The sequence below is a fragment of the Myxine glutinosa genome, chromosome 4, assembly GCF_964187855.1.
Source record: "Myxine glutinosa chromosome 4, kmMyxGlut1.1, whole genome shotgun sequence".
NCBI classification, from domain to species: domain Eukaryota; kingdom Metazoa; phylum Chordata; class Myxini; order Myxiniformes; family Myxinidae; genus Myxine; species Myxine glutinosa.
Genome location: NC_136264.1, coordinates 63,214,801 through 63,232,722, shown reverse-complemented (window position 1 = coordinate 63,232,722; position 17,922 = coordinate 63,214,801). Strand labels below are relative to the sequence as shown.

At 43.8% G+C, this 17,922-nt stretch overlaps 1 protein-coding gene across 2 annotated transcripts in view; it reads right to left on the bottom strand.

Annotated features, from left to right (window-relative positions):
• Positions 1–17,922, bottom strand: part of LOC137425860 (uncharacterized) — a 473,741-nt gene that overhangs the window by 399,666 nt on the left and 56,153 nt on the right. The window contains exon 1 of one of the 2 annotated variants that reach the window (XM_078775807.1): positions 6,757–6,929. The exons of the other annotated variant lie outside the window; for it this stretch is intronic. Coding sequence (XP_078631933.1) covers positions 6,757–6,828 — 72 coding nt within the window. The 5' untranslated portion in view covers positions 6,829–6,929. Of the gene's footprint in view, positions 1–6,756; positions 6,930–17,922 lie in introns of those variants that run through there. 2 annotated transcript variants of the gene reach the window in all.

Sequence of the window (17,922 nt, the reverse complement as noted above, 5' to 3'; positions counted from 1 at the left end):
CCCCCAAACTTAGGATCCCTACTTGTCCCTTATTTACACACTGATTTCTCTGAAACCTGATACAGCCCTCCTGCTCTATTGTCCGCAAGATCACTCGGTCTTAGATGTTTCGATTTCAGATCAGAGAGGCTCCCAGAGGGGTCCCCCCAAATCGGCAGTGGTCTCAATTACAACGTCAAGAGATGACCATCCTCCCAATCGGGATTATTTATTACTATTACAATGGTTTATTATATTTGAATTTAGATTTGTAAGATCAACCTGGCGTTCCTTCTCCATCAGCAGAATGTCCTCATTTGAGAGCTCCTCTCAGTACGAGTCCAGAAAATCTTTATATCACCCTCCTCCAACTCATCAAAGCTTACAGTCTTGGCCATTTCGACGATGTTACGCCGTGCTTTCGACATGTTATTATTAACGCTGAAACCCTTGAAGCCATGAACAAATCGAAGGCAAAGTTTCACCATAACACCATTCATACAGGAATGGGTGACTTCCTTCCAACACTCCTCAACATTACATGGAGCGTCCTTTATTGTGAAGGCCTTTCAGAATTCCTTTAGTCATCTGGTCATTATCAGTTGATTTCTTCGGGTTTGCAAATGTTCTTCAAAGATGATATGCCTTGAATGTAGCAATTACTCCCTGGACTGAATCATGCGGTCTCCCAGGGAGGGTTACCCTTCAGATCCATACTCGCAGTTGAATCACTCCCCCCCCTGGTCGTGAACGTAAAATTTAAAATAGTATAAATGACAGGTGCACCCTGTACGATCACCTCTTTCATACCGTCCTAAAACATCCATTTTTGCTTCAATAGTGATGGCCTTCCTCTGTCTTTTGCTCACACTACAAACCTTGCTACTCCACGGATGCTTTCCAGTCATGATTGCAAGGGTTATGCAGTTACGCTTATTACAGTGGCACGATTCACGCACAAAATGAGAAACACCACTACACACACGACGTGAAGATGGAGGGTATCTTAAAACGGAGTGAGGGGGAAGGTGAGGGAGAAGGAAGGCAATCTAGCCGGCATCCGGGTGTTATCGCAAACACGTTTTCATGTTGTTCAGTGCGAAAATTTTATCGCAGCGTTACTCAAGCACTCAAATCGCGTAATTACAATTATTCGTGAATGTAAATTTTAAATAGTATAAATGGCAGGTGTGCCCCATTCCAAAAACGTGCAAACAGACACGCATTTACGCGTGTAAAAAATATTTAAAAATATATATTTTATATTTCCATTTACACGCGTAAAAAGTGAGCTTACCGAGCTGGAACTGGAATGGAGGCCATTAACAATGTGGTGACATCACACCCCAGGAAATGGTGGTGTATTTCAATTTAAATCATATGTGTTTTAAAAGTAGCATTAAATTATATACGTATTCTTTATTGAAACGTATCACAATGTGTACACTTATAAAAAATTTTTATATCTTCGTCATTATGGGCCCCTTCTGATTATAGGCCTGGTACCGCCCAACACATCAGGGACATAGCATGGTGGAAAACAACCTGAAGAAGTTGCATCATAAAGCTTCACAAGCAGGGCATTGCATCACAAAGTGTACCAGCCTAGATGGATGTCAAGCCGAGGACATGTTTGCAGGCAACAGTTGGTGGAGGTTAAACATCCCATTCTGTTCCACAAAGAGTGCACTATTGTCACTGGCACCCTGTTCAAATTATAAATTCCTGTGCTAATGGAGCAAGGGCTCTTCATCAGTAACAGAGCCACATCTCGGTAATAATACAACCAGTGGGACAAATTAGTCATTGAATCCCTATCCCATAAACAATCGCAAAAGACAACTTTGCACAGTCTTTATATTCTCAGCCTGTCTGGTGCCCTTCCCTAAAGTAGTGGCTCACCAAGACTACAATCCAAGGGTTGAATCCCACCTACTGCGTTGAATTGCCCATTGTCTCTTCATGCGTATTTTTTTTTCTAAAAGTACTACACTGACGCAATTTAATTTAATGTCCTGCATCTGTACAGTAAAGCAAGAGTGTCTGTCTGTCCACGAACTACTCCCTCAGTTTTGGGGCTTGTCCCACCAAACTTTCTGTGGAACTTTTTGGGGTCCCAGCGGGTGTCCTAGAGTGATGGGGGGGCGGGGGGGGGAGGGTGGAAGTTTCATTTCTCAATACAATTATGATTTTGAGATTCCACCCATACAAAACTTGTCTCTGTCTCTGTCTCTCTCACTCTCACTCTCAATCTCACTCTCACTCTATCTCCCTCCACATGTAAACACATTCACGGGTTTGGCATTCACATTTTCGCCATTTACCGCATGTGGAAGCATTCACTTGTTCGGTAATATCTCAATACAATCGAGATTCTCGGTTTCCACCAGTGAGATGCAGCAATTTTTCATGCGTAAATGACAGTCGCGGATGAGGCATATGAAGTTTCGCCATTGACTGCGTATAGAAACATTACCCACCTTCTGGTGGGGTAAGCTGCAGTAAGTCCATTGCCCAAGTCATTCACGAACCAGCTGTCCATGCTTGACGTTCGACTGAAAGTAGCATAAAAATGTGGAATTTATTGGTTCAATGTTTGGCATTTGCCGTTTCCGCATTGTCTGTTTGCTTTTGAACACTCGAAGGTGAAACACGTACATGTCCTACACGTCCCCGCACGTGTCCTAAAATGGGTGCAAGTTTTCATAAAATTTCTCAAAATGTTTTTCATTTTTGGAGAAATTTTGCTCCACCCGTGCATAGCATGGGTACCTCGCTGGTGTAGTATAAATGCAAGCCTTTAACCATGATCATTAGAAACTGTAGGAAAAAAAGTGATGTGTTGTTACCGCTAAACACCATAACACACATTACTATCTCATAACAACTCCAGAGGGGCATGTATTGGAACTGTAGGCAACTCTGTAACATGGATGAGCCTCCTTCTGTAGTGGAAAAATGGGTGAAGGAGGCTCATTGGTGCTGTGGAGGTTTGTGGAGAGTTTGTGTTTCAATTTGCGAGATCTAGTAGATATAATATCAAACTAGAACGGCACTCAGTACAGAGCATACCTCCGCATGGTTACCAGTATCACTCAATGGTGAAGAATCACTTAAAAAATTAAATAATTCTCATATCCGAATCCATATTCCGATCTTCACCAAAATCCAATCGATTCTTCCTTGTCACACACACAACCTGTCCACAAAGTTTCGTCCAAATCCATCCATAACTTTTTGAGATATCCCACAATGTATAGTTTTTGGCCTGATCTCCCAATGGTGAAGAATCACTTTAAAAATTAAATAATTCTCATATCCGAATCCATATTCAGATCTTCACCAAAATCCAATCGATTCTTCCTTGTCACACGCACAACCTGTCCACAAAGTTTCGTCCAAACCCATCCATAACTTTTTGAGATATCCCACAATGTATAGTTTTTGGCCCGATCTCCCAATGGTGAAGAATCACTTTAAAAATTCTCGTAGACGGATCCGAATCCGGATCTTCACCAAAATCGAATCATTTCGTCCTTGTGACATACGCTACATCTCTGCCAAATTTCGTCCGAATCCGTCGACAACCTTTTGAGATATTTTGTTCACAAACAAACAGACAGGGGTGAAAAGTGAAAACATACCTGAAAACATACATTACCTCCACCACCAAAGGTGGAAAACATATCCACCTTTGGTGGTGGAGGTAATGATACTGTATGTCATATCCTGTCCATGACACCTTAATAAAGCTGATGAGTTTTTCCTGTATGCTGGTCCACATTACTATGACAGAGAAATAATTTTGAAATTAATCGGTGTTTGCAATTTTCTGACAGTTAATGTCCTATGCAATGTCTCATTGTCAGAAGTCTGGTTGTATTTTACATGCATTACAATTTTTGCAAGAAATCCAGGGAAATGTGGACAAAGAAAGAACTATTTTGTCCATATCTGTGTCAAATAAACATCCATTTGTCTGCGTTAATCTACATTCGTCCACGCCTCATTTTATACCATTAGCAGGATATATTTGGCCAGGGTACGAGTCTGGAGCCAATCTCTTTATGAAAGACACGGTAAGATGTTTTTACATCATTATGAGCTTATAGCAGACAGCTGATTTTCCCTTCGCTTCCAAGGAGCAATGTGCTCCATGATGCAGCGTTCCCTGCTGCCACTGCACCGGAAAGGGTGGTATTCAATCTAGCAGGGAATCAAAAACAGACCCGGACAGCTCAGAAGCAAGCAACTAGCAACCGAGCTATTAGGGTCATCAATGCTGAAACAGCAATTTCGTTTGGTTTTCTATTTTTCCTTTTGATAGGTTGAGGCTCATGACATCACTTTGGTGGAAGTGTAGAGACGATGAACCAGCGATACTCGATAAGCTCATGTGCATGGACTCCCGACCACCCAGTAGAAAATGAAAGAAGCAAAATGCGGTATATGGTGTGACACACGAGGTGTTTGTGAGAAATCACCAAAAAGGGAACACCTGGTGTTGGCTTAACGGTTAAGGTGGCCTGCTTGAGATCTTAGGGTCCTGAGTTTGAGCCCCTGTCATGCCGTTGCATCAACACCAGGTGGGTTGACTCAGCCTGTCATCCTTCCGAGGTCGGCAAAATGAGTACCAGCTGACTGGTAATGCGGATGGGGGGGGGGGGGCATTGCAGCAACGGCACAGCCGTGCGCTCAGAAAATGATGCACCTTAGCAGCCACGGGCTGCATATGAACCACCACCACCAAAAAGGGCTTATAGAAAGTACAACATGCAAATAAGTGAATGAGAAGGGCTAGATCGAGTGGAGTTGGTAAATAAGTGGACACGAGCACCTTGATGCTAAGAAGAGCTCGTGTGGTATCAGGATAGGAGGGGACCTAAGTAAAAGGTGGAAGGATAGGTATCAGGTATCAGGTATCAGGAAGGAAGGTATCAGGATAGGAGGCGACCTAAGTAAAAGGTGGATGGATAGGTATCAGGTATCAGGAAGGAAGGTATCAGGATAGGAGGGGACCTAAGTAAAATGTAAAATGTGGAAGGATAGGTATCAGGTATCAGGAAGGAAGGTATCAGGATAGGAGGGGACCTAAATAAAAGGTGGAAGAAAACTGAGACAGCCTTTGAACTTGGCTGCAGTAGCCAGACCTTTGTCTCTGTATCATGTCAAAATATGCTTATGATGTCCTAATGTGTATTTTTAATCGGTGAAGCTGCTTCAATATTCGGTTATGTCCTTACATACACCCATCTGTCCGTCAAATATGAAGAGGAACAACCTTTCTAACCCACCATGTTTAATTCTAAAGGGTTATAAAGGGTAGTTCTAATGGGTTATAAAGGGTTCTAAAGGGAGATTCTAAAGGGTTCTAAAGTTGTCAGCATCTGGAAGTCCTGTAACTTGCATGGATTGCATAGACAAACTGCCGACACGGGTGCAATATTTATTTTGTTTCTATCTGCATTTTGTAATGGCCAGGTAATTATCATGCCAGGTAATTATCATGCCACATGGTGACATACAGGCCATCCACAACACCACGTGCCCCTCAAATAACGGTATCAAAGAGATATGCAAGTCTACAGGTGCATAAGCATGTGGCATCACTGTGAGGTAACCATGACATCATTTTTTAACAAGTCTAGAATAGGGTCTTTGCAAGATTCTAGAGGTCTTCAAAGAAGCCGTTTATGAGCAAGGTGCAGCAGCACTGTTGGTACGCTCAGTCGACACCCCAAAAGGAGGGCATGACTGGCATTTAGGAAAAGGTGATTTACTTTAAGAGCATCATAAAGAAGAGAAGAAACACCAAAGCATTGGCCGAGTGGCAAGACCCACGTCATGATATGAAATGTGAAGACTGCAAGCGGTGAGTGCTCGAACGGTGTCAACGAAAGCAATGGCATGCAAAAAAAAAAAAAAAAAAAAAAAATACAACTATAACCACTAAAATGGACATTTCTGATGCGCCACTAATACCTGTTCCACGTTTGCTTATGTAAACAGCAACCTGAGCAAGCCCCGCCCCACGAGCGAAATGCAGGTGTGAGATCTAGTTTGCTGCCGCTCGACAATTACACCAAAGGTCTTGGCACCAGCGGGTTGTGGTTCTGCTTAGACAAGGGTCTTTGTTATCGTCTCCGGGGCGAGGAAACATGGCTCTGTGTGTCGGGCGTGGTCTGCAGCTTGCACACCCGGCGATACATGGGGCGAGATCAAACGGGCTGCAGAAAAACAGCTTTTTGTGATACTCATAATGTGATGATAATAGTAATTCGTACAATTGCAATGACCATCGTAATCGATTTATGTTCCCTGCACCGATTTTTCATCGAACCGAACAAATTTTCTTAAGAATACATCGGTAAATGCACGATGTTAAATTTTTATTGATGCAATAGGTTTTCACATCAGGGAGGAAGAAGAAGAAGAGGAGGCAAGACTAAGGGATGGCGACACCAGGTCGGCGTGCAACGGCCAGCTAGGTGCACCGGCGGAAAAGAGATGCCTGTGATTCATTCACACGTCTCGAGTGCCTGGTTCAAACCCCCCCCCAAAACCCCCCATCTCATGTCGCGCTTCTTTTCATTGAAGCGGCACACCAGCCACACCCCACCCTCACGGCTTCCAAGCGCTACACCTGTAACATCGCCGATCAAGCGTAGGTACGCGTAACAGGACGTCTACAACGAAAAAAAAAACACGCGATGGACGTAGACTCGGACATGGACGCACAAACGAATATAGATAGACACAGCCCAGCCCTCCCGCTACCTTCTTCACCCTCTTCTTTCTCGCTGCGTTTACGGCTTTCTGGCCGTTGTTGCTCGACACTTCGTCGCTCATGGCGAAGCAATTCCTAGAGCCGTCAGCACGCTCGCGGAATCGGCAGTCCTGTATGTGACGCGCGTGCGCTTCGTGCACCCCCGTGCGCGCGCGCCGTACACCGAGCGCGCCCCCACCTTGCGCTCCTCACCGCGAGTGGGCGAGCGTGATCGACCATTCGCCGCCTTTCCACCACCCCCCACTTTCCCCTCTTACCCGTTCTCCCACCCGCTACTTCAAGCCGATTCCCCCACCCCCCCCCCTCCTTACTCACCAACCCCATTTCTTTCCTCCTCTCAGCCTTTTCCCGGATCCTTGCCGCCCCATTCCTCCCAAATTTTGGGGCGAATCTCTGCGTTTGGGGCTTAAACGAGCGACAAACATCGGGCACGATAATCTCCTCGCCTCGCGTCTCCTGAGCATTCACATGGGGGTAGGGAAGGAGGGGGGAGACGGAGCTCAGAACAGCGATCAGGTCGACCCCGCGGGGTGTTTGTGTTTGTACGTGCCTCGCTCTCGCTGGCTCCTCCGTGCAGGTCTCCGTGTCCATCCGCGGCCGCCAACGGTGGTGGCACCCAGTGCGCTGGACCTTCCATCCGAGGAAAGAGCGGGAGCAGCGCGCAAACCGTGGGCGTTTTCCCCTCGATTGTGGTAACGCGTCCACTCGCGGATAACAGCAAGCGCTTGATGTGGGTAACCTTCGCACGCTCGATGCATTAATAATACACATCTTGCAGCGACCACCTCATCGTGCACGGCGCATTAAACCATTCCCGCGGGGCGAAGCTAGCCGGCTCTTTCGGACACGATGGGAAGAGCGAAAACTAATTTTGTGCAAATGGCACCCCCTTGGGACACCGGACATCGTACGAGGCTTACGATGCGCACGACCTTTCGCCTTCTCGGCTGCACTTTCCATTGAAACTGCCCGCGAAATGTGATGTAACCCAAGATATACGATGCCAGAGGGATTCCGCCGACTCTGGATCGTTGGCTTGAAATTCTAAGCGCCCCTGCCAGAAATTTGTTATTCTGGGAGGTCTCTTCCACCAAAAATCATGTATTTAGATCTATCAAATGATCAGAATCAAATCAAAAATCAAAAATGATCAAATCTTCAATCAAAACAATTCTCCCCCCCCCCCCCCCCCCCCAAAAATCATTTTTTGAAAATGCTTTTTTTTTTTTGGAATCTTCAAAAAAAAAAAATGATCAAAAATGAATGAAACAAAAATCTAAAATGATCTATCAAATTTATCTATCAGATAACAACAAACAACAACAACATGCATTTTAAGGCCATTTTCCATGCTAGAGCGGGGGTTAGCCTTGCGGTCCCCATGACAATCTTCTCCATTTTGCCCTATTTTCTGCATCTCTCCTTGTTAACCCCCTTGCCCGCATTTCTTCTTCCACCATCTTTAGCCAAGTCTTTCTCGGTCTTCCCCGTCTTCTACTTCCTTCTACATTCATTTCCATCACTCTTCTCAACCAGTCACTTTCATCCTTCCTCAACACATGACGAAACCATCTCAACCTGTTCCTCTTCACAGCATCAATCACAGGCTCTATTCCCATCATCTTTCGCAATTCATCATTTGTCTTCCTCTCTCTCAACGATACTCCGCACATCCGTCGAACCATTCGCATTTCCACCCTTTCCAACCTTCGTTGCTGCTCTACGTTCATTACCCATGTCTCGCTCCCATAAATCATAACACTTCTCAAACATGCAGCATACACCTTTCCCTTCAGCTTCAACGACACTCCCCTCATCATCAGCATGCCACTCAATTCCCGAAACTTCTTCCATGCACATCTCACTCGAGCAACCGTTGCCGAGTCTGATCCACCTTCTCCATTCAGCATGTCTCCGAGGTAGCAAAATGTTTTCACACCTTCCAGCTTCACGCCGTCTCCAAGATCCAACTCAACATTTCCTCCATCTGCAGCTCCCTCTGTGCACACCTTACATTTGAATGTAGCTGCCACACTGGTTAATGACCCTCTCAGACCACTACATTTTTGATGAACCCACTCAGCGCACATTGTACACTGAATGGAGTTCACTCCGACACCCTTCCTACACACAGCACAGGGCCACTTCCCAGTTCTTTCCACCTCACCACATGCTTTACCACTTGCCATCACCTTCGTCTTTCCGATATTCACCTTCAGACCTTTTGTCTCCATACATTCCTTCCACGTGTTCATCTTTTCCTTCAGTCCATCCATACTTTCCGCAATCAACACCAGATCATCTGCATACAACAACTCCCACGGTAAACCCTCCTTTACGTTCTGAGCCAGCACCTCCATCACAGCTACAAATAGTAGTGGACTTAGTACTGACCCCTGATGCACTCCCACCTTCACCTCAAACTCACCACTGTTCCCGTCCTTCGTCCTTACAGCTGTGCGCGCTCTTTTGTACATTGCCATCACTACTCTGATCAACCATTCCTCCACTCCTAACTTCCTCAATGCCCATATCAATACTTTGCGTGGAATCGAATGCTTTCTCCAGATCAACAAACCCAAGAAACAACTTCTTCCTCTTCTCCATGTACTTCTCCTGCAACTGCCTCACAATGAAAAGCACGTCTGTCGTTTCTCTTCCTGGCATAAATCCAAACTGCATTTCGCCGATCTTCACTTTCTTCCTTATCCTCCTCTCCAACACCCTTTCCAATACCTTCATTCCATGCTCCAATAACTTTATCGCTCGGTACGAGCCACACTCCAGAGGGTCAACTTTCCCCTTGTATAGAGGGACGAGGGTACTCAGTTCCCAAGGCACTGGAATGCGGCCTTCTTTCACCACCAGATTACAGATCTCTGTCATTCTCTTCACACCCCAACTTCCTGCTGCCTTCAACATATCTCCCACAACTCCAGTCGGCCCTCCCGCTTTTCTACCTGATTTTTTATTTATATATTTATGGCTACCATACATTTTTTCTACCATACAGTTATATATTTCTAAATATATAACTGATTATGCGAATGACATTAAGCACTTCATTGCTTTTATCGCTTCCTCAACTTCCTTCTCAGTTATCTTCTCTGCCGGTCCTAAAACTGGGTTACTCTCTATGTTGCCATCCCATTCATTCTCTGTATTCAACAGCATTTCCATATATCTTTTCCATCTTCCTTTAATTCCATCTGGGTCGACAACGATTTGTCCCACTTCATCCTTCAAGCAACTCACCCCCATCACATCACACCTCTCTTTCGCTATCTGCTTTGCAATCCTGAATACTGCTTTCTGACCCTCTTCCGAATCCAAGCGTTCTCCGAACATTTTATCGGTTGATTATAATGAAACAATAAGCGACTCGTTACTCGATAAAATGTGAAAAATGCAACAAACGTAGTAATTTAAAGACAATTTATGTTCATATGTGCAAGAATGTTGAAATTTAACCCCCCCTTTCCCCCCTTTCTTATTCGTACCCATCCAAAGTGAGGGGAAAAATTTTCAGTCAATCTATCAATTTGAATGATTTCGTGGACTTTAAAAACGTTAATTGTGCTGCACTCTTGGTTTCACTCGGAGCCAAAACTCTGAGCTACTTGTACCGCCCACCACGAAATGGTGGTGCAACATCGGGCGCCGGAGGTTGAATTTGTTCAAAAAGAGAGCAAAATATATCCATTTTAAATGATGTTACTCCATGAAGATATGTATTAAATCTACTTTAATCCACATGTTCATGTTGATTTTAAAGAGTACCTGAAGGGGCAATAAAGTGACTGATTATATTGCAATGAGAAGAGTGAAATGAAAATGCTAAATAACCAATTCAGCAGCTTTTCAAATGCAGCATGGGAAGAGGCCGTCGTAAATGGGAGACGGACGAACGCACAGATAGATAACATTTTGGTGGGCATAACGGTCCATTTTCTCGCATATTTTGAGTTTTCGATATTTTGAGTTCCCATTTCAGAGGGAGCAGACACTTTGATTTTATACTTTTCAAACAAAAGAAAGTTTGGATTGTTCTGGGAATAAATAACCTCAAGATACACTACTCACAATAAGTTAGGGATATTGTGGGGGTGAGTTTATTTTTTTTATAGGGGTTAGGGTTCAGGTATTGAAATCAAGAATGCTGTGTTTTTACACTCATTAATAACCATAGAATTAGGACCAACAACCTTTTTCAACATAATTAATACACAAAATCAACCACACCGAAGAACCTGCCAATATCCCTAACTTATTGTGAATAGTGCAGTTACCTTCGCTTCCTGAATGTGGAAATATAATCGCCATACATATTATATTGTTTAGTTTTAAACACATTTTGATTCCATTATGTCATTATACACACCCATATATATATACATAATGTACGAACAGGGGTACCCAATGCTGCATGAGGGGGGGCGTGGAGGGGGGGGGCAGGGGCACCCAAGTGCTGCCCAGTTGGGTGGGCTTTTCCCGGAGGTGGTATCAGGACGTGTTGGTATAGCGACATCTGGTGGCCTCAAAATGGCAAAATGTGGAAGCTTAAAACCTTGCCCAGATTCGGAAGTACCTTTACCCAAACGTTGGGGCCTCAAGATGCGAGGTTCAGCCATGAAAGAGTAATGTACAAACACATAAAGACTTGAAAATATTTAGATATTAAATAAAATATATGATATATACTCGTATTTATAGAAATATATTATATATCTAAAGATCTAAATATTTTATCTAAAATATAAAATAAGATAAAATATTTGGATATATAAGATGTCAATATTTCCAATGTGCAACATGTGCTGGAACCCTCATGCAGTTGTTTTCCCCACGCAGCACCAGGTACCCCACCCAATCTGGGTTACCTGATCAAGATCGGTTTAGTTAGACTTTAATAAACAATCAAGAAGATTGATGTTTAAAGCTGCAGCAAAAATTAACCTGAGAGTGCACCACGGCAATGATGGGCCAAATGGCCTCATTTCCGTGTTTGAAGTCAGTTTCTTGATTTTCAAACGTACAAAAACACACATGCATATAGATAATTGCCTTGCGTGTCAGGAGAGGGTGGGGGTTGAGCCCACGATCTGACCCTAGGTACCCTCAGCACATATTCAGAATTTGGTGTGGGTTGGCCCAGCCATCCAGGTGGAAATCATAAGTGGGCTTCACACCCTCACGACGAAGGCAGAGGGTGGGGAGATATTTACTTTTTGCAGTGTCCTTGACCCGGGTTACCCAGCACATATGCAACATCTGCTGAAGATTGGCCCAACCGTTTTTTTTTTCAATTGTTTTCAGACCTACACAAACATACAGACAGATAACCTTACCCTGATTCTGAGATACCGACACACAAAATTTGGGAGATCTAAGTGCTATAGTTCGGCAGTGAAAGAATAACGTACAGATGTACAAACACATAGACCCTTCATTATGTATATGTACATATATATATATATATATATATATATATATATATATATATATATATATATATATATATATATATATATATATATATATACATACATACATATATATATATATATATATATATATATATATATATATATATATATATATACATACACACACACACACATATACGTATATGCTTATCAACGACACACCACTGATCATGAGAAGTGAGGTCCGAAACGAACCCGGGGCAGCACGACTTGTCCTCCGCGCGAGCACATCGTCTTTCATCATCAGCCCCGATCAGGGAGTGTTGCAGTCAGATATTTATGATGTTAAGGATATTTAAAGGCATGAAATGACACATCAACGCTGGGAGTGTCCACATGCAATTGCTGTATAGATGAAGCTACCAACTGGTTTCGGCCTTGTTGGACCTTCATCAGGGCAGGACATCACATTCCCAACCACTGAGTGTGACGGTTATGGTTATATATGCTTGTCAATGACACCACTGATAGTGAGTGGTGAGGTCCTAAACGACACAAACATTCAAATTCCAAAGCATTAACACATCAGTTCTGCAAGGCGGTCATCTTCAGAATTCACAATTAAATCGAAAATTCTGTAATATAATCCTGTAGGTATAGAGGAGAGCATCCGGCCCGTCGTGGTCTGACCTCCGGATATGCCCCGGAGGTCGCTTGCCGGCTTTGCCTCGGATAGATCAACAACATCCTCCCATCTTCTCCTGCCCCCACAACTGTGAATGAACTTTGCCGATAAATCGTCAAACTCGTGATAAGTTGTGCATGATTTTCTGTCTACCTCGTCAAAGACCAAGAATGACTGCACTGTTGTCCCAAGCTGCGACAAAATCCGGTAACGGGCCGATTGGGAAAAGTCATTTTAAGAAAGCACTCTTAAAAGATGAACAACGAGATTGGGAAACACACATTTATGCGCTATTAAAAGATTAACTCGACACCCCTCATCCATGACAGCCTCCACCACGGTTATATCAGAACGAGCTGATTCGGCACAGTGTCACGGATTATGTAACGCAATTTTTTTTTAGTAATTTGCATAGTGCAACACTTGATTACCGTGTGTTCTGACGTACCATGCGTTCTGACGGGCTTCATTAAACCTTACTGTTATTCGACCTATGATTAGATTTTTCGAGGTTCCTCATCGTGAATAACACTCGACCCAAGCAAAGCCAATGGAAATCTGATGCAACAAACCCGGGCAGTGTATAATCAGCAGAGGCCTAAATGCCTAATGTGTTAGGCCCACCAGAAAACCAAGATGGTGGCCATATCATTTTGTCTTGATGCTATGGTGGGTGGAGTCAAGTAACAGATGTGGGTGTGGTCCAGCAGCTGTCCGACCAATGGGTGCACATTTCAAAAATCGACCCAAACAAGAAATGCCAACAACAACAACAACAACAACAACAGCAACGCAAAGCTCTCGTAGACCTGCGCCATGTCACAGATAAAAACACGCGGCCCATTTAATGCTACAACTAGAACGGGCACTCGGTAGAGCGCATACCTTCGCCGCAGCTACTGTTCTGTACTTGGCATGGGAGTGTAGGGAACAGAACAGTGAACAGTTTGGTGCTGATTTCATGCAAATCGGATAAGAATTGACCGAGTTATGACAAAAAACGCACATTTTGCAAGGTCGTGACCCCCCTGACCTTTGACCCCCAACCGCTAACAAGGGTAATGTCTTCACTGGGTCATGTCGTATATCACAAGATCGGGCATTGAATTCTGAACATTTTGGCATTAGTTGCATGCCAATTGGATAAAAATTGACCGCGCTATGGTAAAAATACGATTTTGACCTTTTCGTGACCTTGACCTTGACCTTTGACCCGATTGCTCCCAAAATCTAATCAAATGTGTCCCGTATAATAACCAATCATCCCACCAAATTTCATGCAATTCGGTTGAATACTTTTTGAGTTATGCGAATAACATACACACACACACACACACAGACATACAAATAAATACACAGCGATCAAAACATAACCTTCCGCTTTTGCGAAGGTAACTAGAGACTAGGCATTTAATATGGAATATTTTTTTTTTCTTGACTTGGGTTTACTTTCTGAACTCAGTATATCAATCTGGTGAGTTTCCTTTACGCTTCGGTGATGTCTTTGTTGAAAGAACCATGTCACTGATTGTCTTTCGCAGCAAGAAGTCAATAACAGGATTATATCACAGGTGGCGTGACAAAATGTAAGGACAGGTACATTTGACGATTGGCTTCACAATCGGGTATATAAGGGTTGTTGCGTTCTGTATTAGTGGAAAACAACTGCTGCACGTCTACAAAAGTTATTGCCGCTTCCTCTGGAGATGGTCCGTCAACGTGACAATGCTGTTTGTCATGGAGTGGTGGCTTTACGAAATTCTGGCATGAAACAGCATGCTATTGCTCAGAAGTATGGCATCACTCAAGGTCAGGTGTCACAGGTCCTGAAACGAAATGCTCAGAGGGGTGTCCCTACTCCAATACCGAGGCCAGGACGTCCACGCAGAACCACAAGGAGAGATGATCGCCAGCTGCACCGGTTAGTCTGCAATGGCCGTACCAAGTCAGCTAATCGGCTTAGGGCTGAGTGGCAGCAACTGACAAATGTGCCTGTATCCAGAAGGCTAGTCAACCAACGACTGGTTCAAGCCGGCTATCGTGCCAGGCGTCCCCTGAAAAAGCCACGCCTGACCAGACAACACAGCCAGCACCGATTGCAGTGGGCCAGAGAGCACCGTCAATGGCAGCCAGGAAACTGGAATCACGTGACCTTCAGTGACGAGTCTAGATTTCTGGTCTATCGTCAAGATGGCGGCGTCCGAGTGCGCAGACAAGTGCATGAAGCCCACAACGAAGATTGTATAGTGCCAAGAGTCCAAGCTGGAGGTGGTGGGGTGACCGTTTGGGCTGCTTTTCATGCAGGGGGCAATACTGACCTGGTTGTTCTGAATGGAAACCTGAACCAGTTCAAGTACAGGGCCATTCTGGAAGAAACATTGCTTCCATTTGCTCGTGCAGCCTTTCGAGGAAACTTTGTCTTCCAAGATGACAATGCACGGCCTCATCATGCTCGCATGATCCAACACTTTCTTGCTGACAGTGGTGTCGAGCATATGGAGTGGCCTGCCATGTACCCGGATATGAATCCGATAGAGAATTTGTGGGCAGAATTAACGCGTCAAATCGACAACTTGGACCAGTAGCTTGCCTCTGTGCGTGAATTGCAGCAGACTATTGTCACTGCATGGCAAGCGATTCCTGTCCAAACCTTGGCAAATCTCGTGAACAGCATGCCTCGACGTGTACATGCTCTCCTGAATGCTCGTGGGGGTTACACGAAGTACTGAACTGTAATTTTACTGTCCGTAATCCCAGTCATAATTACCTTCGCAAAAGCGGAAGGTTATGTTTTGATCGCTGTGTATTTATTTGTATGTCTGTGTGTGTGTGTGTGTGTATGTTATTCGCATAACTCAAAAAGTATTCAACCGAATTGCATGAAATTTGGTGGGATGATTGGTTATTATACGGGACACATTTGATTAGATTTTGGGAGCAATCGGGTCAAAGGTCAAGGTCAAGGTCACGAAAAGGTCAAAATCGTATTTTAGTACAGTACAGAACAGTAGCTGCGGCGAAGGTATGCGCTCTACCGAGTGCCCGTTCTAGTTTATTACCTTCGCAAAAGCGGAAGGTTATGTTTTGATCGCTGTGTATTTATTTGTATGTCTGTGTGTGTGTGTGTGTGTATGTTATTCGCATAACTCAAAAAGTATTCAACCGAATTGCATGAAATTTGGTGGGATGATTGGTTATTATACGGGACACATTTGATTAGATTTTGGGAGCAATCGGGTCAAAGGTCAAGGTCAAGGTCACGAAAAGGTCAAAATCGTATTTTAGTACAGTACAGAACAGTAGCTGCGGCGAAGGTATGCGCTCTACCGAGTGCCCGTTCTAGTTTAGCTTTTGTTTTTGTTGAAATTTTTTTTGGCTAATGTGCAAAATAAAGAGATACTTCTGGAAAACACACAGAAGTTTAACACAGTACTGTCCATGAATTGAGTTCGATATCAGTTTACATCACTTTCAAGGATCAATTTATTTGCTTCGAAATGTCAAATGTGGTTTTTGTTTCTTTTAAAGGTCACATTAACAAAATCTAGAATAATTTAAACATAATTCCAATGAACTTTTGGTTCTAAGTCATCTTGAAAAGTAAGTTCACCCCCACAAAAAAAATATTCCATATTAAATTCCAAGTCTGTACATAGGTGTGGATCATAGGTGGTACTCAGCTTATTCTGTTTTGGTTGTTGAAGAAGAACTGCATCACCTACATGCATGCGTGTCGTGGGTTGAAGCATGCCGCTTGGCATCCACATTTTGTTTGATAACCCAGTCCATTTTTGATAACCCAGGCCATTTTGGATAGTTTTGAGCTATTTTATATATAGATAGGCCATTCTGATAGATAGATAGGCCATTTTGATAGATAGATAGGCCATTTTGATAGATAGATAGGCCATTTTGATAGATAGATAGGCCATTTTGGATAACCCAGCCCAGTTTGATAACCCAGGCCATTTTGGAGTACAGGATTGTTGATCCAAGTTGGAAGGTGAGGAATGTTGGTGCGGATTTCTCTTCCTAATAGAAGTGCTGCTGGTGATTCCCCGTGACGCAATGCGGTGTTATACAATAATTTAACAGAAATGTGAAGAGTTCTTGATGCGAATTCCTGTGATTGATGCATGTGAAAAGCTTTATCCGGAGTGTGGAAAAATCGTTCTCCCTCCGAGTTGGCTTGAGGCCAATAAGGTGTAATTTGGTTATGTCTGATTCCATGAATGCTGCAAAACTGTTTGAACTCCAAACTTAACTGGGGTCCATTGTCTGATACACTTTCATGTCGCAAGCCATGGTTGGAAAATGCAGTTGCTAGGTCCCTAATGATGGATTGGGTAGAGGTACATGACAGGATAATTGCTTCTGGTCATCAGGAACATTCATTCACAATGCCGATGATGTATTCGCAGGTGGTAGAACGGACGGCCCACATCAACATGGATGACTTAACACGGATTGATTGGCATATTGGGCATTTATAACGGCGCAGGTTGAACAGGTAGGCTGACACATAGCAGCCCACGTTGGATGGCCGATGTGCACCCGAGCAGAAATCCTGTATCGTCCGTATCAGCCACCACTATGTTGGCCACCGTTTTACTGTTGTTATACTCCAGAAAGCTGTCAAATCTACCCTGAACAGGTCGAGGAGTGTTTGAACCATATGTGAAGAATGAAGATGGTAGTATCCGACTTGGATAGAGTACGCTGATGGGCATCTTGACATAGCCTGTGGTAAGTGTTTCTGTCCAATAGATTGACAGAAGCTCCAAAATCGATAATCATTTTCACAGGAATATTATCAATTTTAACCGTTGTGATGTCCATCTCCAGTAGATGATCCGTGTGATTAATGACGTAACTTTTCCCATAATCAACTTCAAAAGCTGTGACCTGCTGCTCCACAGCCATAGCAACATTTGGATGTGCTGAAACTTTGTGAGGTCGACAGATTTTTGTATTGCGTCGTTTCCACTCAAGCGGCTCATTTGATGTTCGCCAATAATGATTTGTGTTAATCACGATAACAGATT